This window comes from Lycorma delicatula, chromosome 1 (genome assembly GCF_047948215.1).
Source record: "Lycorma delicatula isolate Av1 chromosome 1, ASM4794821v1, whole genome shotgun sequence".
Lineage (NCBI taxonomy): Eukaryota > Metazoa > Arthropoda > Insecta > Hemiptera > Fulgoridae > Lycorma > Lycorma delicatula.
The window spans coordinates 199,345,217-199,368,939 of record NC_134455.1 but is presented as its reverse complement, the minus strand read 5'-3'; the positions used below and the strand labels follow the sequence as shown (position 1 = coordinate 199,368,939).

The 23,723-nt window shown below is 32.1% G+C and overlaps 1 protein-coding gene across 1 annotated transcript in view; it reads right to left on the bottom strand.

Moving 5' to 3' along the window:
* Positions 1-23,723, bottom strand: part of LOC142327379 (serpin B6-like) — a 31,616-nt gene that overhangs the window by 2,548 nt on the left and 5,345 nt on the right. The window contains exons 3-7 of the mRNA XM_075370384.1: positions 21,270-21,449; positions 19,818-20,025; positions 14,774-14,988; positions 12,394-12,600; positions 9,532-9,667 (exon numbers count right to left, since the gene is read on the bottom strand). Of these exons, the coding sequence (XP_075226499.1) occupies positions 9,532-9,667; positions 12,394-12,600; positions 14,774-14,988; positions 19,818-20,025; positions 21,270-21,449 (946 nt within the window). The remainder of the gene's footprint in view (positions 1-9,531; positions 9,668-12,393; positions 12,601-14,773; positions 14,989-19,817; positions 20,026-21,269; positions 21,450-23,723) is intronic.

Here is a 23,723-nt window from a genome sequence, read left to right as displayed (position 1 = left end):
GAGTTTTGATTTTTAAGTGATACGTAAAAGTGCATGCTTTAGTTGGTAGTTTTATCTTTGAATGTATATCCAGTTTCTATGAAGGGATGTATAATGTTTGATTTTCAAGTTTTATGTCGTGCTTCTATGTTCTTTTACCTTTGGGTGAATGTTAACCTTGCTTGCTGAAAGTAATATTTAATGTAACCACTGAAGTTCGAACTGTGTAACAACACCACTAAGGAATAGCATAAGAGTTCTAAAAGAAACCTCGCATAAGTGTATTCCAAATAATTAGATATAAGTCACATTTTTGTGACTTATGTGGCCATTAAAAAATGGCCATTTTTTCCTCACGTATTTAAAAAATAAGTGAATTGATTGATTATTCATGAGATAGGCTTAAAGACTAGATTTAAAGGCTGGATTTGATAAAAAAAAGTTGATAAAAGGTGATGAGTATGAAACTAAAAAAAAAGTTGGTACTAAAAGAGTCGCAATTCAGACTATCATATGAAAAACTAAGGATGAACATGTGGACTTATAAAGAGTGATTCAAAGAAACGGGAAATTTTGATAGTTGTGTTGGTAGCCGTGGGCGATTGGTACCACTTCATAAGTGGTGCCAGCCTCTCTAACCTAACCTGCCATTTTGTTGTCATGGGTCCTTGGAGTGGTGCCCAACGTGCATTTGCTATCAAAGCGTTTTACAAAAACAATGACAGTGTGGAGGGAGCGCGTAGAGAATTTCGTCGTCATTTTAATCTGGGATGGCACGACCAAGTTCCATCAACACATGCAATTAAAACATGGATATCTAATTTTGAGGAAGCTGGTTCGGCAATGAAAAAGAAACCTCCAGGCCGTAAGCGAACCGTCCGTACACCACAGAATGTTCAAGCTTTACAAGATGCTGTCACACGAAGTCCACATCGGTCAATCCGTCGTCTCGCAGCATCTTTACAATTCCATAGTTCAAGTGTTCGAAGAAAGTTAGTGAAGGACTTGCAATTCCATCCACACAAGTTGCAGATCGTCCAGGAACTGAAACCGAACGATGCAGTTGTGCGAGCACAATTCTGTAATGTAATGCTTCAGAAGATAAATGATAACAAAGAGTTTGTTCACGAACTGTGGATGTCTGACGAAGCGCATTTCCACCTCAGTGGATTTGTTAACAAGCAAAATTTCAGATACTGGGCAGAAGAAAATCCTACGCAGCTACACCAGCGTCCGTTGCACAGCCAGAAAGTGACCGTGTGGTGTACTATGTCATCTTACGGTGTTATAGGATCTTTTTTTTTTGAGGATGACAACGGTCTTGCGATTACAGTGACGTCGGCTCGTTACGTAGCCATGCTTGAAATCTTTGTTGTGGAACAACAAAAGAGATTTCCACCAATTCTTAACACAGCCTGGTTTCAACAAGACGGAGCAACGTCACATACTGCACGAATATCGATGGCAGCTATACGCCGATTGTTTGGACAATGTGTCATTTCACGAAATGGTGACATTAGATGGCCTCCCAGATCGCCTGATCTCTCAGCTTGCGATTACTTTTTGTGGGGTCACCTTAAAAGCAAAGTGTTCCACAGTAGACCTGCTACAACGGAAGAACTGAAGGCAAAGATCCGAGAAGCAATTGCGGAAATTCCAGTTGAGATGTTACGTCAAACCATGAACAATTTAACGAAGAGACTTCGTGAGTGTTTACGTAGAAGAGAAGGTCACCTGCAAGATGTCATCTTTAAAAAATAAACTAAACTGTATGTATCCTAAAATGGCAACATTTGTACAATTACATGAAATAAAATTCATTTTCTAAAAAAATTTTTCATTAACGTTATTTAATTTTTCAAATTTCCCGTTTCTTTGTATCACCTGTATAATGGAATAACAATTTACAGCAAAAAAAGCTAATACTCTACGATAGCTTTTTCATACACCAAATTTTACTTGTTTAACTCTTAAATGGTGCAACAGAGACAAAACTGACCTTGTAAAATAAATAGGAGTAAATATCTCTACAAAAATAGGAGTAAGTAGCTCTACAAAATTTTTAAAGCATGAGATTGTATTTGTGTCTATGCTAGTTTTTGGCACATGCTATGTGCATGTCAGACTTGATCTTCCTATACCATTTAGTTGTTTGAATTTTAAAGTGAAACAAGTTTATAATATAAACGCGTTTCTTGAAACACAAGGAAATATTAAAAGGCTTTCAGTGCCTTTTATCTACGAACCCAGACGTTCTGCCCCTGCCTCAAATTTCTGCTTTCACTTCTCTCACAGAATTCTACGCCAGACATAAGAAGCGGTTGCAAGGTTGACCTTGAATAATGAATTAAAATTATGGTACAGAAAAATTGCAAATCTTGAGAAGGGAGACCAACCGAAAACGGCCGTAGATGGATTAACTATGTACAATCCCAACATAATGCCAAATATATTCGCTTTGTTAGAAATACTAGCTGCACTCCCAGTGTCCACATGTACAAATGAACGATGTTTCTCAACATTACGCCGTCTAAAAACATATTTTCGTAATTCTACTGGAAATATACTTTTGAATGGATTATCACTCCTCAAGATAAATAGAAACTACACTCCAACTGCAGAAGATGTATTAGATGAACTGATAAAAAAGAAACGTCGTTTGGACATTGTATTGTGAATGCTGAAATTTCCGATGTGGTAACATAATATACCGTAGGCTACGAACATTATAAATATTACATTAATTTAACTACCAGTACTCTTTGTAAACAATGATTTTTTTCAAAACACATTAAACATGTGTTTAATCAAATTTATTTCATTATATTAGAGCTTCCACGGATTTTGTATGTTATGTAAAGTGTCTTACCTACCATATACAAATAACCGTTGACTAAAATGTATGATTATTGTGTAGCCTAAGTGTAATAATGGCATGTGACAGTGGCAGAAGCATTTTTATTATACAAAATTAAATAGATGTTAAAAGTTGTTAGAGAAAAAACATTGTAGTCTAAGGCTGTGAAAAAATTACGTTATAGAAGATTTTATTAGGGTATTTATGAATGTGTCATATTCGACATTGTAAATAAATATATAGCGTAACATGATTTAAAATAATAATAATAATAATATTTTTTTTAATATATTTATTATAGAGTTGTGTCACAATCACGATACGATTTCCCCTAAGCTACAATAAGCTTTTTTGAGAAATTACATAGAAAACCATTTCTATTTCATTTTTAGTATTAATTATAATACAGTATTTTATAATATACAATAATATATTAAATAGTTTTTACATATTTCATTATTAGAATAAAATTTCTATTATGTTAAAAATATTATTTCAATTTTAGTGTCTAAAATGAGCATTAATATAAATTTATTTCGCATACAAATCAAAATTCTATATTCTGACTGATGGAACAAAGATTTTAGTGCAAGTTTAGGCCAATGCCAAAAAGTGATGTCTCAGTTCAGTTTTAATATAGAAAAGCTATTTATAAATCTCGAATGAATCGGCATTTCATTAAGATAAGAAGGAACAAAAAACTTGGGTGTTGACTTCCCATAACTAGTGAAATATCGCGGCACATTAAACAATATTCCTGTTCCTCTTAATTCATAATTCGTTATTTTATACTTTTTATAAGTTTCCACAAAATAGTTCTTCAAAAGTACAATATACATCAACAAATTATGTAAATTCATAATTCCCACAGTAGCCATGTCAGTATGTCTAAACAAAACTTAAAAAATTCTAATTAAAAGGTTTTCGACCGCATTTAAAATGTACTGTGGTGCAAAACCATACGATGTAACACAATAATTTCATAATTGATTCGACAGTAAAATCTTTTTTACTGTAAAAGAAAATATATCAGCAACCTGATGGAATTTAAACAGGATAATTCTTAGTCTTTTACACAAAAAATCAACATGAGCAGACCATTTCATATTATAATCAAACATCTGACCAAGATACCTGACTGTATGAGAACGTTGAATCTTCTCATAAGAACAGTTATAATCAACCCGAAAATAAGTACAAAAATGACATGCGATGCGATTACAGTCAGCGGAACTATCATAATTAGATCTCGGCTTTCTAAAAACTTTTGTTTTTGTTTTTTTAGCATGGATTCTGTTATAAAATAAAATTTAATTAAAATATCTAAATCAATTTGCAGGGTATTTGTTGCAAAAGATAAAGATTTATTAGAAAATAATACAATTAGGTCATTAGCAAACATAAACAGTGAACTTCTCAATTTCAGTCCACAAATATCATTAACATACAAGTTAAAGAGAATCGGGCCAAGAATTGAACTTTGTGCAACGCCACAACGCTTCATTGAATTACCAACCGTATCTTGTATTTTAACAGTTACTAGTCTGTCGGAAAAATAGCAATAATAATGCCCTGAAGTAGATAATCTTCACGTCCGGAACATACCACCTACGTTCCACATCCGGGGCGGAAACAACTGTATATAAATACTATTCTTAATGCTGGCTAACGTGGCTCTGAGTGTTTTCCTCGAAGATATATTTTTTCGGCCTAATTACACCTATAAGCCGTATTCAAGGACTAGATTTTTCGGCTACCTGCAGATACGAAAATTTAATTGATTAAGGAAATGGAATGAAAACCAGCTTCTTAGTAAACTAGCACCCACTTTGGCTAATATGATTGAAATGATAAGAGATAGCAAAATGAAGTCCTTCAATCGTAAAGAAACAGTAAAGCCAACGATAACAATACAGCCTCCTGATGACATCTCCACGAAAAAAAAAGTTCTCTTGATCAGAAGAAAAGGTTTTGTGTAGAATATATCTGTATGTCTGCTATTCTGTGCAGTAGGTCGCTTGATAGTATCTTATACGGCAGGTTTCTGACGCGCATCATATTATGGTCAGAATTTCCATTCGCGGACAGAACCTTACAGTTGTTAGTTCATATTTCCAATACAGGGATCACACTGAGGAGCATCTAGCGAGATGGGATGATCTTTCGTATTGTGGGTAATGGTCCAGTTCTTATTGGTGCCGATGTTAATGCGAAGTCGCTTTTCTGGCACAGTGGGATCACTGATCATGGCGGTGGCTTAATTGATAGTTTCATCGCGCAGCACAATTTTGAGGTTTTTAATGTTGCAGATCAGTTGGCCACCTACGTCGGTATGGTTAACGGACGAAGGGCCTTTTCAGGTACAAATATTAACATCACCATTGGTAGGGACAATCCTGGCAGGGTCCTTGACTGATCTGTGGTCGACGATTGTTCTAGCGATAATCGGTTGATACGTATTGAAATAGCGGATGAGCTGCGCGATGGCCATAAGGGAAGCTTTCCTGTTTCCCTTATGGCCATCGGGAACCGGGGGCGCTCCCAGCATAGGAGGGCGGACTGGCCAAAATTCTCCTCTTTGTTGGAGTCCAGGCTGGAAATTTCTTCTCGAATCCTTGACGGCCTGCCATTAGATGTCCTGGCAGAAAATTTCACTTCTGCGGTGGTGGTGGCGGCTGAAGCCGCCATTCCTAGAGGTACTGGCCAGGAACGTATATATGATTAGTGGTCTCGGAATCGGACAACAATGAAGCAGTCTGTGAATCGACTCAGAAAGGCTGCGCAACGAGAGGGTGATCCCGATCGGCGTGCGGCCCTAACTGCGGATTACCGCAGAAGGAGGCTAGGATGCTTTCATAGCATTAGGTCCTCCAAGCGCAATTCCTGGCGCTCCTTTGTTCAGGAGCATGCGAATAGACACCCTTTAGGCGTTATGTACACCCTTGGACATAAGCGCAGGAAAGATGTCCTCTTGTCAGCTTTGTCAACCCGCGAAAGTGTAGTAATTGTTAAGGACCGTGTCCTTAATATTTTTCTGAATGATTTGCTCCCGGATGACACTATGGGGAGGGGGGGTGAGGTTTCATACCACCGGCATGTCAGGAGGAGGAGGTCGCGATTTACGAGACCGACTTATAATCTTCTGAGATCACTGAGGCGGAGGTGCGCCATGTGATCTGTAGTAAGGCACGGCATAAGGCCCCCGGATATAATTGTTTTACAGTGGACCTTCTCTTTCCAGCGCTTCCAGTAGTCCTTGGTCCTCTAACTAGAATATATAATAGGTTGCTCTTCGCCGGCCACTTTCCGGCGTGTTGGAATCGTGGAGAATTGGTATTGTTGTTTAAAGGTAGCGACAAAGCTCCTACTATTAGTTCTTCTTACCGTCCACTAACGCTCTTGCCTGCGATTGGCAAGGTTTTGAAAAGGTCCTATATTTGCATATTATGTTAGATTTACCACTGATGATCATTTGCTAATGGATAACCTGTATGGTTTTCGACCTGGCAAGAGCACTGAGAATGCCATACTAAAGATGATGGATATAGCGTTCTTTAGTCCATGTAAATATGTATTAGGGATTTTTCTGGACATATCCGGGGCATTTAACAATTTATGGTGGCCTTCTCCCCTGTTTCAGATGCAGAATCGTAAGTGTACACGAAATGAATTAGAAGTTTTCTCAAGTTATTTCCCAGCGTGATGGCGGCTCGGAGGTTCGTAAGACCTTAATTAAAGGATACCGTCAGGGCAGTGTTCTGAGTCCCCTTCTTTGGATCACAGAAATCGATTTCATCTTGCGTTGCTGACATGTGGTTGTCGTGTCGTCGCTTACACTGACGACGCGCTGCTACTGATTGAAGGGGTATCGCGTAACGAAAGGTAGATTTCCTTGCTGCTCATGCTTGTGAGACACCCCGACTGTGAAGTCTCCAACATAAGATGATTTTCAGCCCAGAGAAAACCACAATGATGTTACTTAAAGACAGAACGAAAGCACGAGATTGAAGACCGGAGCCTTGCGTCTTGACAGGTCAGGTGGGATGAATCCTCCACAGGTCGCTACACGCATGGTATATTCCCTATAGTGTCTGATTTCGATGCGATTGGATGGGTCTCCCCCAATCGATATATCACACTGGTAGAATTTATAGCTAGTGTGGACTGTATTTTTTGATGAAATGGTAGATGATAAAATGAAGCAACGTTAGTTTTTTCTTGAATCGTTATATTTAATTTTTTGTCACCCTTGACATTTTAATTGAATTACAATATTTACATTAAACTTATGAATGTATGACACTTTAGTCATAATTGAACATGAACATTATCAAGAAACTATGAGTCCCCTTGGACTGAAATGAAAACACAACCACATTGTGCGGGATCCTCACATAGAATATAACTAACACTAACTGTCCATCCGGACAAAATGAATAATGCGACCGCACTGGGCGGGATTCTAACGCAGAATAATAGTTAGTATAAGCTTCACTTTCTAGCACCCACTAGATCGCAGCACCAGACGGCTCGACGTGGAACGGAACACGCACAGTTTCTCTCCGGGCATGGTGCCTTTTGTGCAAGTTTTGCTAGGTTTCGTTTGGTGGATTCGAGACAATGCCCGGATTGTGGGACTGATGTTACAGTGCATCACGTCCTCTACGTCTGTCCCCGAAACGAATTCGAATATTCACAAGCTGCTAGGAAACTTGAGAGTACATTCCTTTATGAATCTCTGTATTAACTGGATGATCCGCGAGGAGTGGTTTACAGCGGCTGGTTTTCTTCGCGCCCTTGCGGTGTGTAGGTCTGCAGATGGAGTTTAATCGAAGTGGAAGTAGTGGAATCCCGGGTGACTAAGGTTCCGGCCTAGGCATTGGATTGGCTGGAAGTAGGCGCATTGGCATTGTGCCACGGTTATATTGGTATTATAAACTGTCTAACTAATACAATAAGAAACAGGTGGAATACTGATTGGAGAAGATTAAATGCAAAACTAAACTTAGTGAAGTATTAAGTACTTCACCATAAATTATTGGCCTGTTCAATAAATCTCCAAATATACATATACTGTGTTGTCTTCCATTTTGTACAATAGCAGATTAAATTATCTTTTTTAAATTATTAACTTAAATACCAGTTCAAAACAACTCAGATTATTCGCCACAATATAAAAACTTAACTGTTGATTAGCTGTTACTATAGCGCATGAATAAAAATTTGTCTTATACAATATAATTTGTTTTAGAAGTGACATTTTTATGTATTATTATTTATTTCAGTATTATGAAGAAAAAAACTGAAATTAAATTTAAACTTTGCATAAAATAAAATATTATTTTAAATGCTCATACAGTATTTGTATATTGTATATCATGAGTCTCAATTTTTTTATATTGCAAGGTACAAATTGCTACCGGAATACTACTTTGCATTTAAATTGGAATTCTAAGTTCAAAAATCCTCCAAGTTAATTACAACTGACTAAATCAGTTATAATTTATAACTGGACTTACTTTTATATAATTAGTTACTTCTCAACATCTATTCATTATCACTTTTATAATTAGTAATACTAATAATTAGTAATTTGTTTAAGCCTATTCATTTTTTAGGTTTTAAACCTCCTTTGAAAAATATGACAGTATTTAATTTTGATATACAATGTAACACAGACATGAATGATTTGCTTCTTTACTGGATTGTATAAATTCAGTAAATTACTGAATTACCAAAACAAAATATAATACTAAAAAAACTGTAAACTGTGAAAAAACTTCATTCATAAATAATTTATAAAAATTCATCCTAGTCACAGAATATGTAAATAAATATTTAAAGAATGATCCCTTTTTTATTGTCTTATTTTTTCTACGCTTTTAATTTATATTGGGGGTTTTCTAGTATAGTTTTGATTTTTCTTTTATATATTATAAACATCTCATATGAATAAGTAGTAGAGTAGTATGAAAGACAAAATGATAGAGAAAAAACTGCATTATTTAAATAGTAATTAACTTGAAATTACATATTTAAATAGGATTATTCTGCACATATATTATATAAGGACAGTGCTGCTGTCATTTTATTGAAAAATGATTACGGCTTGTACACAATGTGTAGTGTGTATATAACTTACATAAATCTTGGATGGAACTGAACTATTTATTCAATAACAAATAATTTTCTACAGTAATTAAGAAAAAAGAAAAATGAATTATAAAGGTAATGAGTATTTCTAAATTTTCTCAACAGTTACAATACAAAAAGTAGATTGTATAATGTTCAATAATAAACATTTATAACACTTGTATGTAATTTTCAGTGTTTGTTTTCATTATAGATTAACAAATGCAGCCAACATGATATAAAAAAAACTGGATGTTGAAAGATAAAAAATTTATTACAGACGTAATCAAAAAGTTTACACAGATTTTTTAATTCCTCATCAAAATCAAAGTAGATTAATTCATTTTTGCTGTATTTATTAAAAATGTGTATCAAATTAGTAACAAATTTATTAAATACTAATTTGAATAACAATATAAAAGTCACATATTGACAATGGATGTATGCATGTATTTGTGTGTGTTGTTTACAAATTTATTGGGTCTAATTTATTGTTTTATAATTTATTAATAATGCTAAATATTTGTTGGTTTGTTTCCATCCATATAAAATAAATTACTTACCAGTAGCAGCTGCTGCTTCAGTTGATGTTTCATCAACTTTGATGTAAGTTTTTTGAATAACTGAACTTATGTATACTGAATTAGGTGTCATTCTGGAAAAATTTGCTGATGCTCTGAATGCATCTCTTATACCCATCTACAAAAAAGTAGTTTGAATTTCAGTATTTAATAATCAACATGGTTAAATTCAATGATGTAATAATATAACAGTATTTCCTTTAAATATAAAAAAAAAAAAACAAATATTATTAATTGTTTTCTTTTTGTTTAAACTTCTGTAAAAATTACTGAATCAATTTTAACAAATATAAAAGAATAATTCACTGAATTCATTCTATCTGATATTAAACATCATTTTGAATTTCTATCACAAATTTTTCTTGAAGATGTTCTTTCTTCTTTTGATAATGGATTTTTATGGGGTTTTTTTTTCATTATGGATTGATATTTTGAAAAAAGCTCATTTTGAATAATGGATCAATCTGCCTGTCTGTCTGTCTCTGCTAGAAAATAATTTATTGTTATGTGTTGTAGAATAGTTGAGGCTGGGGTGGAAAAAAAATGAAAGGATAAAATCCTCAACATGTTTGAGTATTTATATCAACCTCTGCTGTCCCCTTTCTACAGTGTATTAACATAAACTGAACTTAGTTGAAATAACAACTACATACATTTAAATCATAGTTGAAAAAATATTACATTTTGTATTTTAATGATCTGAACTCATCAACAAAGTTTGTTATTCTTAACAGCCAATGAACCATCTCTGTTGTTACAAAATTTATGATTTCATAAAACATGATAAAAACAGAGATCAACTAAAAGGAAGATGGAGAGTTGATAAAACCATGGTTAAATTAAAGTTGGATAAAAATAACCCAGAAAAAGGACAAATAGAAAATTCATGAGATGTTTATTTAATGAGTACATGTAAAAATTACTAAATAACCAATCAAGAAAAGGTGATTACTTGAAAATCATTAAATTGGTCATTAATTTAATTAAAAAGTATAAAATACCATCACTATGCAATTAATTTAAATTATAGATTTTCTGAAAATCTAGTTAAAATGAATCTACTACATATGACTTAACTACTCAGATATGAACTGAACCTATAATTTATGAAAGATAAAAAGTGTTACATATATGGCAGGTTAAAAAGTAAATTTATAAGTTAGAATCTGGAACAATGACTGTTGATTTTCAGAAACGTGCTTCAGCGTCATACTTACTAAACTGGAAAATGATAATACAGAAGACAACGTAATAATAACATAGACAATTAACTTTGATGATGAACCAGGAAAAATATGATAGAAAGAAAAAATTAACTTAAACTCACCACAAAGAACATGGTTAGTGGTATGAATTAAATTTACATAATTTTAAAGAAACATTATGCTGTTAAATTAATGAAAACTGTAACTTAATAAACCACTACAAAGTTAGTTATTAACTACAAGTTTAGTTTTAAAGTTACAAAATACTGTTAGTAACTAACACCAGGTAATTACTGAACAACTACTATTGTTCAGTAATTATCCAAAAATTCTTAATTCACCTCAAATTCATAACTTTCCTCCCCTGCCAATTATATTTATCATCAAAAGTTGCTCAAACAGCATAATTGAATAACACACTTATTTTGAGTAAGTGTGTTATACAATTCATTTTTATTAGTGTAAGAAGCTTTAAACCTTACCTCTTTTTCCATCTCTAGGATAAGCAGATGCTTTTTCAAAAAAAAATTAAAAGTGGAGATTCACCTCTGGGAGTATCAGTTAAGGAAGCCAAAAAAGAGAGGAGAAATCTCAAACTGAGATATTGTAGTTATCAGTGGCAGCTCGCATATAGGCACGGTGGAAATGCAGCACCACTATTTCCACTTGATATTATCAATAATATTTAATATAATAGTCCTTTTTTCTTTAATTCTTTCTTTATAGTTGTACAATATAAAATCCTTAAGTTTAATGTCAGTAGCCATCCCCCAATTTATGAAAGACATACAAAAATCTTTGTATGAAACTGTGCACTTCACAGTCCCAGCGACGTGGTGTTTGGCTGTTGTGTGCATACACACATAGGAAGCTGCATGGAAGGCTGTGAGGGAGAGAGAGCACTGTCGCTCCTGCAGTGCTGACCCTGGCATGCTGGTGGAAGGTAGTTTTTTTTACTCCACATGTGCATCAAACATTCCTTGTTTGTTCCCTTTTCTAGTTTAGTCGGTGGAATATGAGGAATATGAAAGCGGTTTAGTTGTTTTTTCAGTACTCATCAGAAGATGATGGAAAGCAAGGCGTCTTTGATTGACAAATCTGTCCAAAAACACACTGAAAGGTTGAAAGAGAAGATAATTAGTAAAAACTAATTGTGTATTTTTTTCTGTGTACATAGAAATTTAAATTAAGCATCATTGGACTATAGTGTTTTTAAGCAGACATTTTATTAAGTTATTATCTATTAATACTAAAAAATATATAAATATTAAAATATATAATATTGTATTGGCATTTTATTATTTATTCAGTTAAACCGAGTACGTACCATATTCTTGAATGTGATAAAGTGTAGAATTAGATTATTATCCTACTTCCAGCTACTCTATTTGATTCATTTTTTTCTGTTCTTTTATTTTACAGAAAACTTTAACCATGAACTTTAACCTTGAAAAGGCCCAGAAAAAAATTTTCTGGAGCAGCACCCCCACTAATTTTAGCTACAAGCTGCCGCTGGTAGTTACTGTAATATCTCACATCACTGAATTATTACAGAGTTTTAAAAATCAATTGATTTTATTGTAAACATACTAATCTAAAAGTATTATATAGAAATTTTTTATTCTGAAATACATCATACCTCCTGAAGAACAGTACTCAGCTCGAATGTTTGCTCAATTTTGAATTTTGGTAAAAATACCTCAACATCAGTTGGCTTTGCATCACTGAATGCTTCAATAAAAGGTGATGAGTTTTTATTCTGTTGTGCTTTTATTTCAAGTTTGTTTTCTAGATCTGTAATTCCATTCTTTTTCTTTGGAAGCATAATAAAACATGAGTAATCTCCCTAAAGGAACAAAATAATAGCAGTACTAAAGATATTATTTATATAAATATATAATTTCTTGGTTATTATCTGAAATCAAAATTTAAATTAAATTAAACAAATTAATTTTTTTTTAAATCATGAACTTGTATCTTTAATGTGTAAAATGTTTAATTGACTAATATAAATAAACATTGAGTCATGTAGGGAAAATATGAGAATAACTTCATTAATAGCCCAAGTCAAAAGGGAGGCTGAAATAAGAAAAGAATAGCAGAATGCTATAAAATAATTTATATTCCTATGAACAACAAAGTTCAAAAGAAACTGGACTACCTTGTTTGTTATGTTTGGTGCTTTCAAGAAATAATTTTGTACTACATTTCTTTTTTTATTAAATAGCTTACTTTGGTTTATATTATTATCTAGATAACATTTACACAGGACAATATTATATTATAGTATTTTCCACAAACTGTATTAAAATTTTTATTCTATAAACTGTGTATGATCTTATTCAAATTCAGATTGACCATGAATGTTGGGGATGAAAATATTAGAAAAATATCTTTAAATGATGAAGCAATCTCATTCAAATACAGTAGTAGTAGAAAATTAATGAGAACACAGAAATAATAAACTAACAATGAAATGCGATGAAAACTTCTAATGCAATGAATCTAATGCACCTAATCTAATTCTAATGCACCTTTGCCATCAGTAATTCCTTTAAACACTTTGGTGTGGATTTAACTGATTTTTCACACATTAACATCATTTCTTCATCTTTAAACCAGATCTTGATTAGAACTTTTATCATTTCTTCTTTTGATGTACATTACAGTTTGATTTTCTCATCTTCCTCTTCAAAATGACCACATGTACTCAACTGTGTTGAGATGTAGGGAATTTCCTGGTTATTTGAGATGTTGAATATCATTCCTTCTGAAATATTTTATGACTTTGATTTTTATGAAAGGAAGCAAGATCTTGATGATAAACATTGAACCTGGTTAGCCACAGTTTTTTTTTTTTTTTTTAAGTTGATTCTACCTTTCTCTTTACCACATTTATTTATTTATCAGAATTCATCACACCACCAAATAGCACTAGAATCCAGGCCCCTACTTTGAAAAGTAACTCCAAAACATTTTCTTTACAAGATGTTGTTTGCAGTGATCAACATGCTTTAGATTAAGGCTTTAGCTGGACAATTTTCTCATGTAACAAGGTAGTTCACATACGCAATAAAATGTGTTTCATCTGAAAAAAGTACTTTTCCCTATTATCTTCAGCACAGTTCATATTTGTTAACCTTCTTTTCTTCTTAATTTCTGATGGTACCTGCTTCATTTGGAAGTGCATTGCTTTTTGGAAGTGCTTTGTCAAACAGTTGAATCATGAATATTTACTCCAGACTAGGCTAGTTCATTTTGGAGGTTAAAATTAATCAGCCAAAGTTTACTCTAAATTTTCCAATCGCAGAATCTTCTCTGGCAATGATATATCCTTAGTGGCTTCTTTAGGTATTTTATCTTTGAAATTACATGTGGCTTCTTTAGGTATTTTATCTTTGAAATTACATCCCACATGTTCAGTTGAGAACTTAAATAAAAACAGTTTATCTCCATCAAGATAACTTAGCATCTTCTTCTGAATAGTTGTGAGCAATCTCCGAAACACTGGTTATTTTTGCTGTAAATATACATGTAATCAGATTGTGAAAGAAAACATAGTACAAATGACTGCCTGACATAGACTTATATGTGTATAACAAATGGAGATGTCAGGAAAAGATATATAGTTTTCTATGCTTCCCCACCAAAACACTATATTAAACAATATTAACAAGATTATTTATTTCAAAAATATCATGAAAACATCCCTATCATATATTTTCCTCTACAATGTAAGAAAGTTACTTTTACAACATTTTTTTTTTGTTTTTGTTTATTTAAAAAAAAATCATGACCATGTCCAGAATGACAAAGAGGTGTAAAATTAGAAAAGTACTTTGTTTGAAAAATATGATAATATTTATTCCAGCTTTCTAACTTTTTTAAATTCTTTTACCTCTCTTTTTTTGAGTATATTAAAAAAATATTTCATGTAAAGAAAATCATTTGGTATTCAACTTTGCATTGCCTTAAGGTAAATATGTGCCTTTCATATGTATATGTTTTTTATTTTTTACCTCATACGGTAGCACTAATAGTTGTGCATCAAGTTCGTGATCTTCTTTGTATTCCAGGGATTTTGCAGGAAGATACATCATGTCAGTCTCATAATTTTTATCAAGCCCATAAAATAGCTCTTTTGATGTTCGTCGTATAGAAAAGGGATAACGCCATTTCGATTTAAAGTAAATAACATTCACAAGAATAGAAAATGTATCTGCAGAAATAGAACCTGAAAACAGGAAGTTAATGAATTTACAAACTTCACTAATATTACTATATCAGTAATTTAAATGTATTGTTCATAAAAACACAAGGCACACAATCTCTGAAAAAGAGTTAGTTTGGATCTTTTTCATAGTTACTGCAACAGAAGTACAAGTTTTTGCATTACTGAATTTTACAGAATATTCCTATACAGAAGCTGGTTTGAAAATAAAATTCATTTTCTGACTATTAGGATGCCAAGCAAGAGGATTTTCAAAGTACTTTTAGAGTCCTCTGAGAAACAGGGTTTTTTTAAAATCTTGTGTAGAAAGAGAAGAAATATTTAATAGAAAGCATGATTTTGTGCAAGAAGTATACAAGTATCAAGAAAACTAGGGATTGCTAAAAAACAACTTTGAATGAAATTTAGCACCATGATGGTTTGTATTTATCACCAGAAAAAACCATAGAATCAATACTCCTGAAATTTTCCAAGACATTTAAAATTTGTCCTGGATGAAGTGCTTGCACTGTGACCAGTCACCAAGTATCCACAAAGGTAACAACTATTCCTTGACTGGAACAGCTTTCCAGACAGTTTATGTGTGGTGTGGGTGGTTCTACAAAAATGAAGGGATCAGCTTCAGCCCCAAAAAAGGAGCTTTTTTTTCTCAAAAGGGATTGAGAAAAGACTCAAGTACACACTGATACAGACATGACAAATTTGAGGCTAAAATTGCTTAAAGGGTGTTGGTGCTGAGGACTAAAAGACTCACTAAGAAATTTGCTGATAAAATCCCCCACTATAGGAATTCCAGAGTTCAGTATTGGGTTCTCTATTCTATAATCTTAATAAGTAACTATGTTTGGTAACTTTATAACTATGGTCGTATTTTAAATATATTTAACCTGCTGTTCTCATTCCCAGAGGCTATAGTCCCATCTCTCATGGATGGCTGCTTATTCTTGATGTGTGATAATTCATACCTACAATTAAAGAATATAACCACTGTAGAAATTATCAACTTTCCAACTTAATTTGGGTCCCAAAAATTACAGTAGGGCATCTTTTATTAGAAGAGCTAAAATCTGGGCAAAATCTTTCACTAGCTGTAACTTGAAAACAAAGCGTTTTCGGACCTATGTTTATATGAATTTTTTTCATTATTTTCAGCAGTAGAATATGTCCTGAAAGTTTTGCCATTTCTTTGTGGGACACCTGTATATATATATATACACACACATATATATATATATATATATCAGCATCTTGGAAAGAGTGTGTTTGCCAAGTCATTATGAATCTTATTAAATAAAGCCTCATAATTAAAAGTAAAATAATGTTAATGTAACAAAATAACTATTAAAAACTTATATATAATTGTGAGGCTAGCAAAAAACAAAACGTTTATTGAACTTTTTTCATTATTTTTACCAATAGAACATGTCTTGAAAGTTTCTCCTTTCTGTTGGGACATTCTTATATATATATATATATATGTGTGTGTGTGTGTGTGTGTGTGTGTGTGTGTGTGTGTGTGTGTGTGTGTGTGTGTGTGTGTGTGTGACATAAACTGCTATGGTCATTAGTTATTAGCAAATTCCACCACCATGTAAAGAAACTGTATTCACGGTTTTTGGAATTTGTAGAAAATTGTTTATTTCTTATATATTATGATTTAAGACATTTAAGATAGTTTAAGACATTTTACCCTTCATTCATACCCTACAATTTTCCAAAATACCACACGGGGTCATTGTAGTCATCTTGGAAGAATTATGTTTTAATCCAGCTACCACCATTAGCCTTTGTTACAGATATTGGTGCAGTTGTAATGAGTACATATAAAAAAAATCATAAGAAGTTGCACTAGAAGTATCCAATTTTTCTTTTGGTATTGCAATGTATTGTTCATAATATTACATATTAAATATATACTCGTATTTCAAAAATATATTTAATAATATTTATATTAATTACATAAGCCTGCAATGGTTGTGTTTTTTTAGTTTTCTGATAATTGATTCGTGTGTTTTTTATAGCACTGAATCCGAAAACAACCTTCATTTTTTTCATCATGTCAGGATTTTTCATAAAATTGCAATTTCAAAATTTGTAAAAAGTTGAAAAATTGCAAAAATGTGATACAATAAAATAGATATAAAACATTTTTTATAATAAATTAATATAATATATTCACTTTTTCGGCTTATACTATGCATTCTTATAGCTAAACAGTTGAGTGGTCTGAAGATGAGTGCGGGGGTCATTGACTCCTTAATCTCTAATGAAAATTGCCACAAAATAAGACTAATTTCTATTATAGTGCATTATTAAATTTATTTATTTTCATTTATTTAATTAATTTTTAAGGGGTACATCATGTCTTTGGAAACCACTCCCCCTCTTCCCGATACCTTAATGAGAAAGTATGTAAAATACTTACAATTTTATTTCATGTGTCAAAGTTTCTTTGGACGGCTTATACTCTGCTTCACACTTTGCCTTTTACGTTCACTATAGGGTTCATCTCTGTGTAACATCCAGCAATGGTCTGACATCATCGTAAAAGTCCATTTTCCTTGATACCTGCTTTCCATTTCTTTCATGTCCTCATAAAATCTTTCACCCATCTCTTCGTTAACAGCAGCCAGATTTTCAGGAAAATAGTCCACATGTGAATTTAGGAAGTGAACCTTCAAGCTCATGGAACAGCCTAAATTTTTGTACTTCTGCAGCATGTTCTCAATAATTAATTGGAAGTTTGAATCCTTCTTATTGCCCAGAAACCTGGTTACTATGTCTTTAAAGGCTTCCCAGACTTCTTTTTCTACAACTTCCATTTTTTCTCAAAACTGCCATCTTTGAGAAGTTTTCTAATGTCAGGACTAGTAAAGACACCCTCTTTTAGTTTGGCCTTTGATAAGACTGAAATTTTGTCACAGATGTATTTAAAACATTTACCTCATTTTGGTAAGGCTTTGTCATACTACTTCATCAAGCCTAACTTGATATGCAGAGGTGAAAGAAGAACTTTATTCAGATCTATCAGAGCTTTTCAGAGCACATTTTTGGTTCCAGGTTCTAATGAAGCTCTTTTTGAGCAATCTTTCCTTATCCAATGATTTTCTCACTGCTAACTCATTCACACAAAAAGCAAGGAAACTTTGTGTATCCTCCTTGCTATACTAGGAGCACCGATATTATTTTGAGATCACCGCATGTAATCCACTTATGATTGTTGTATTTAATTTTATTGAGAACAAATTCCACATTATTATAACCCTCTTTTAAATGGACAGAGTGTCTAAATTATAGAAAGAGATACGTATTCCCATTGCGAAGAAAGGCAACTTTGAGGCTTCTTTTGGACGAATCTATGAACAGTCTCCAATCGGTACTTTCATATGGAATGTTAAATCAAATCAAAAGTCCTTGTACATCAGTGCAGAAGACTAATTCTCTTTCTTCCAAAAAACATGGAACAAAATCCTTTTCTCTGTACCTGAACCAGGAAAATGAGATGCCAGCTGCTAGCAGGTTCTTCTTTTTAAGCCTTCAACCAAGCAGCTCTGAATTTTCTTTAGTCAGATGTAAGTCTCGAACCAAATTGTTCAGTTAAGACTGTGAATAAAGCTCTTGTGCACAGCTATGTCCAGGTTCGTACACCTTGATGTTATCTTCATTTATTCTTTTAAATCACTTGTGGAACCATCTATTTCAGGTAAATTTTCTGGTGGAATTGGCACTGTTGCGTCTGGACCACAAGGAACCGGGTGTACGCGGATGGTATATTTGGATAAATAATTCTTTTTTTATCTTCAAACTGAAACAATGAACACCAGTCAAACAAAAGTAACAATCATTGGTGTGATTGCGTGGTTCTTGCCACACCACTGGAACTCCAAATCTGAACACTTCTTGTTCACATTTTGACCACTGTCTAAGTGTCCTTCAACACATGTGTAGCAAACATAGTGGGGTGCCGAACTTTTGTCTTGATCTCCTATTTTCACTCCGAAATACATAAGGTATACTTGTCAAACAAAACTTTTATATTTCTTTTTTGCTTTTCCATCATTAACTCACCACAAATGTAACAAAAAGAATCTGTAGAATTTTGGCAGCCTCTTGAAGCTGTTTTGAAAACGGAAGTTTACTTTATGGCCCGAAAATATATTTTCCACTGACAAAATGTGTTTGATCATGGAGAACGGAGAAAAGCTCAATTTACACACACTGATGGTTGAAACAGCACTGAAAATAACTGTAATTTGCACAAGTGGCACGGATAGCTGCCAGTAAACATGTTACATCTTGTTAAGTCTTGTCACAACCTGTCCGCCAAAGCTCTCCCACCGGGTCGTCATCTTCAAACAACTCAACTGTTTAGCTATAAGAATGCATAGTATAAACAAAAAAGTGAATATATTATATAAATTTATATTAAAAAAATGTTTTATGTGTATTTTATAATATCATATTTTTTCAACTTTTCAAAAATTTTGAAATTAGCGATTTGCAAAAAATCCTGACATGATGGAAAAAAATGAAGATTACTTTCCTATTCAGTGCTAAAAAATACATAGGAATCAATTATCAAAAGTTGAAAAACATTCCACAACCCAAATTTTGTATGCTTGTTTTAAATTTCATAAATATATTTAATATTTAAAATATAAATATATTTTAACATTAAGTAATGTGATTAAAATATTATAGATTAATATAAGATGTTACATATTAATATCATATTACCTTTAAGTCATATCATACATAATAAAACAAAACTAAAAATATATATGTTAACAGATAATAGAAATACGTATGAAAATCTAATATAAAGAAAGTACCTTGCTCAAATAATTCTGAAATTAAATGATTAGTCTTTTTATCAACATAATTATTAATTATTCCTCGTGATTCTTCTGGCTTTTGTGCAAAATCAACATTATCAATGCCAGCATCAAAGGTACTGGTAAGTGCATTCTTAAAATCACTTTCAACATGAAATTTATGATCAAGAAAAATATTTGTAGCAATTTTTAAGCTTTTATCTTCCTGCAATCATAAATCAAATTTGAGTGTTACAGAAGCAGTTAGTAAAATGTTTACATCAGTTACAAATATATGTAATAAGTGACAAGTTAGTTATTAATAAAATAAGTGACAACTGTCACTTAAGTAAAAAAAAAGTTATTACTAAATAACTTTTAGTAATAACTTTTTATTTGCTTACATTTCTTTAAAATTTTGTTAACAGTTAGTCCCAGCATGAGTTTAAAAATTGTAAGTCTTACGTCTAATAGTATTTCATGATTTAGTATTTCCCACTAGATAAAAATGCCTAACTACAATTAGTACATTTCTTCTTTTTTTTCTTTTAATCTTTAAACACTCTATTCCTTGGCATTTCAGTAAGCTTGTAATTCAGCAGTATTTAATAAAATTTAACTGTTTTACAGCAAGTATTAAAATATTTTGAGTGAACCCATAAACATATATATGCATTCTTAATCATATATATTAATATATATATACACGTAACCAACCACCCACCTACCCACCCACACACACACACGCGCGCGCGCACACACACACACATATACATATATGAAAAACAAAAGGATGACTGGCAGGTTTTTACTCTACTAATGTGACTTCAAAGTAAAATGAGATGGTTTTATATTAATTTATAAAATGTTATATAAACTTTTATTCCATCGATTGAAAAAAGTAGTAAATTTTGTCATGCTCTCAGCAAGAGCATAATGCTCTTATGGCTGAGAGCATGGGAAGGTATCTTGGAAATTTGTTACAAGGTAAATTTCACATAATTCTTTTTTATGGTGTGGTCTTCTTTCCAATTAATTTTGTTATAAAAATGGTTCATATGAAATTAAACTTATAGAAAATTACTCTTTAAAAAATATTATTTCTTCTTTTATAACAATAGATAAAATTAATATCAATGAAATATGATTTCTGTTCTATTTAATTTGGAGATTTTATTAAATCTACCTATGTTATTAAATTTGTTATTTGTGAATGTATACTTCACATAATGACTAAAGATGATTCAAGAACTTACGATAAGTGAAAGAATTTGTTGTTCAATGTCCAGTTGCTTACTAATAATTCACTGACTTGTTTTCCAACAGTTTACTTTCTAAAAATTACACAAAATGTTTTCAGAAACTCTTTTCACAGTTACAATACAATCCCCTTTTCTACTGTAAACACCACAAAAAAATTAGACATAATTATTCTATAGTATAAAAGAAATTACAGATTAGAATACTTACCTTTAATGCACTTGTAAACTTCTTGAATGATGCCTTAATGACTTCTTCATTATCTGGCAGATTGTATACTTTTCTCATTTCTTTGAGAGTGTTTCCACTAGCTCCAAGAGACAGTGCAATCAAAGCATATGTTAAGCTAAGCGGGCTCACAAAAACATTTTTTCCCTCTGAACTTACTCTCTGAAAATATGAATTTACTGTTATTTACAGAAACATGTAAAAATTTAAGTTATTGCACTGGATTCAGTGGTCTAAAGATATTATCACAACCTATCTGGTAATTGTGATAACCTCGTAAAAATAAGATCTTAATGATTATGAACATTAATTGCACTTAAGATATGAAAACCAGTGAATGATTAGATTTTAACACAAAAATTATAATAGTGATAGGTACTTCCTCAATATCCCTTTGAATGACTTGGACGAATTTCTTTTTGCAATGATTCACTTGGTTTTGAATATGTTCCAGAACATGGCTGACCAATTTAAGGTTTTTCTAAAACAATAAAATTTCAATTTTGCTGAAATTTTCTATCAAACTATCAATCAAACTATCCAATCAACCCTGATGAATAAATCATCTATCTTTACCACTCCTTTTTAAGTGGACAGTTTATGTCAGTACTCGTAACCTCCCTTCCTAAAACCCTGTTACTGTTTTCTTTTTGAAAGGAATTGATTTTAAATGTTATCCTTATCCATTCTTCTACATACTAGTTCTGTCAGTGAGATCTGACCCTACTAGGTTTCCTATACAGTGCCGGCCTCCATGGCACAAGTAGTAGCATCTTGGCCTTTCATCTGGAGGTTCCAGGTTCAAATCCCAGTCAGGCATGGCATTCTCACATGCTATTGTCATTCATCTCATACTCCAAAGCAATACTTAATGGTCCCAGAGGTTAAAAAAAGAAAAAAATTTTCTATTCAGTAGCTGTGCAATTAGTCTAATGGAAAAGTGCCTAACAAATTCAACAGTTGATGTCAGTACTCGTAACCTCCCCTCCCAAAACCCTGTTACTGTTTTTTTTTTTAAAGGAATTGATTTTAAATGTTGCATAAAAAAAATACAGAAAGTGAGATGATTTATTGACAGTACTGATAAGTATAATTTTGCCATATATTGATTGTCAAAATTTGTGTAAACGTTTTGAAGAGATTTATTTTAGCCCCACATCCCAAATGATTAAATTAAAATCGCCAAATGTTAAAAAGTTTATAAAATCATCCAAAATAATAAAATACAGTATTATGTTCAGTTATCAGCATTAATTTGGATTGTGATTGGATTCACAGCTAAAGTATTCTTTATGGTAATATCATTAGGCAAAATAACATCAGGCATAAAGAACACCAGACATAAACATGTTTCATAACAGTTTGTGAAGAAAGGAGCCTGTGAAAAAATCTAAGAAAAATTTCACAATTCTTACTCAGATTACTCATTCCTTCGTTATGCCATAACCTAGTTACCAGAAAATGAACATCAATGGCTACTGGGAGGTTTCTTAGACATCCTACACTAGACAACCTACAACATGGACTAAAGGTATAGTCTGCGCGATTCGGTAAATCATTCTGCCGAATGATTGACTAAATCACACTGACTTTTTGAGACTTATGTATGTGTGACTTTTTTGTGAGGATTATTTAAAAAAAAAAATTATGAAAATAAACATACAACAATAGAATAATTAAATATAACATACCCAAGGAATTCAAAACAATACATGCTGAAATGTGTTTTTTATCAAGAATAAAATTAAATGATATATTGCCAATAACACAGAATATCTGTCTAATTTTATTTAAAAAAATAAACTTTATTATCTTTTTTCTTCTTTCTTTATATAATTATCTTTCACTCCTCCAAAATCTGTTTCAAAAATTTGCAGCTAGGTGAAACATCATGTTTATGCGCATAACTTGGGTAATACATTGTACATGGTTTGGTTTGTATGTCATGTATCTTTTTTGTTATATTTTATGTGCATTTATTTAACTTTATTAACAAATATGTTATATACGTTTTACTTTTTTCTTTTAAAGAAGGAAATAGATTTACTAATAAAATCTATCATAGCCGTTTTTGTTTACAATAAATTTATTTTGTTTTTTTTCTTTAAATCACTTCTTGTTTACTGTTTTATGCAAATTATATGTTTTGTTAATTACATTGTCGTAAGTATTCAGTTTATTTAACCGTAGAACATTTCAGATTTTATGGATTTTTATTTGTTTTTGTTTTAATTCTTTTAACTAGTGGTAAAATTGATATATTTGTCCAGATTTTTTTTACTACAGAGTGGCCATAAAATCCGTTGCCATATAAAGTAATAAACATGGTGCTTGTTGTAATTAATTTATTTAATATTTTTATTGTAAAAGTTACTTTAAATTATATCTGTGCTCCTCCATTTTCCATACACAGTTTTTTTCAGTCACCAAGAGTTT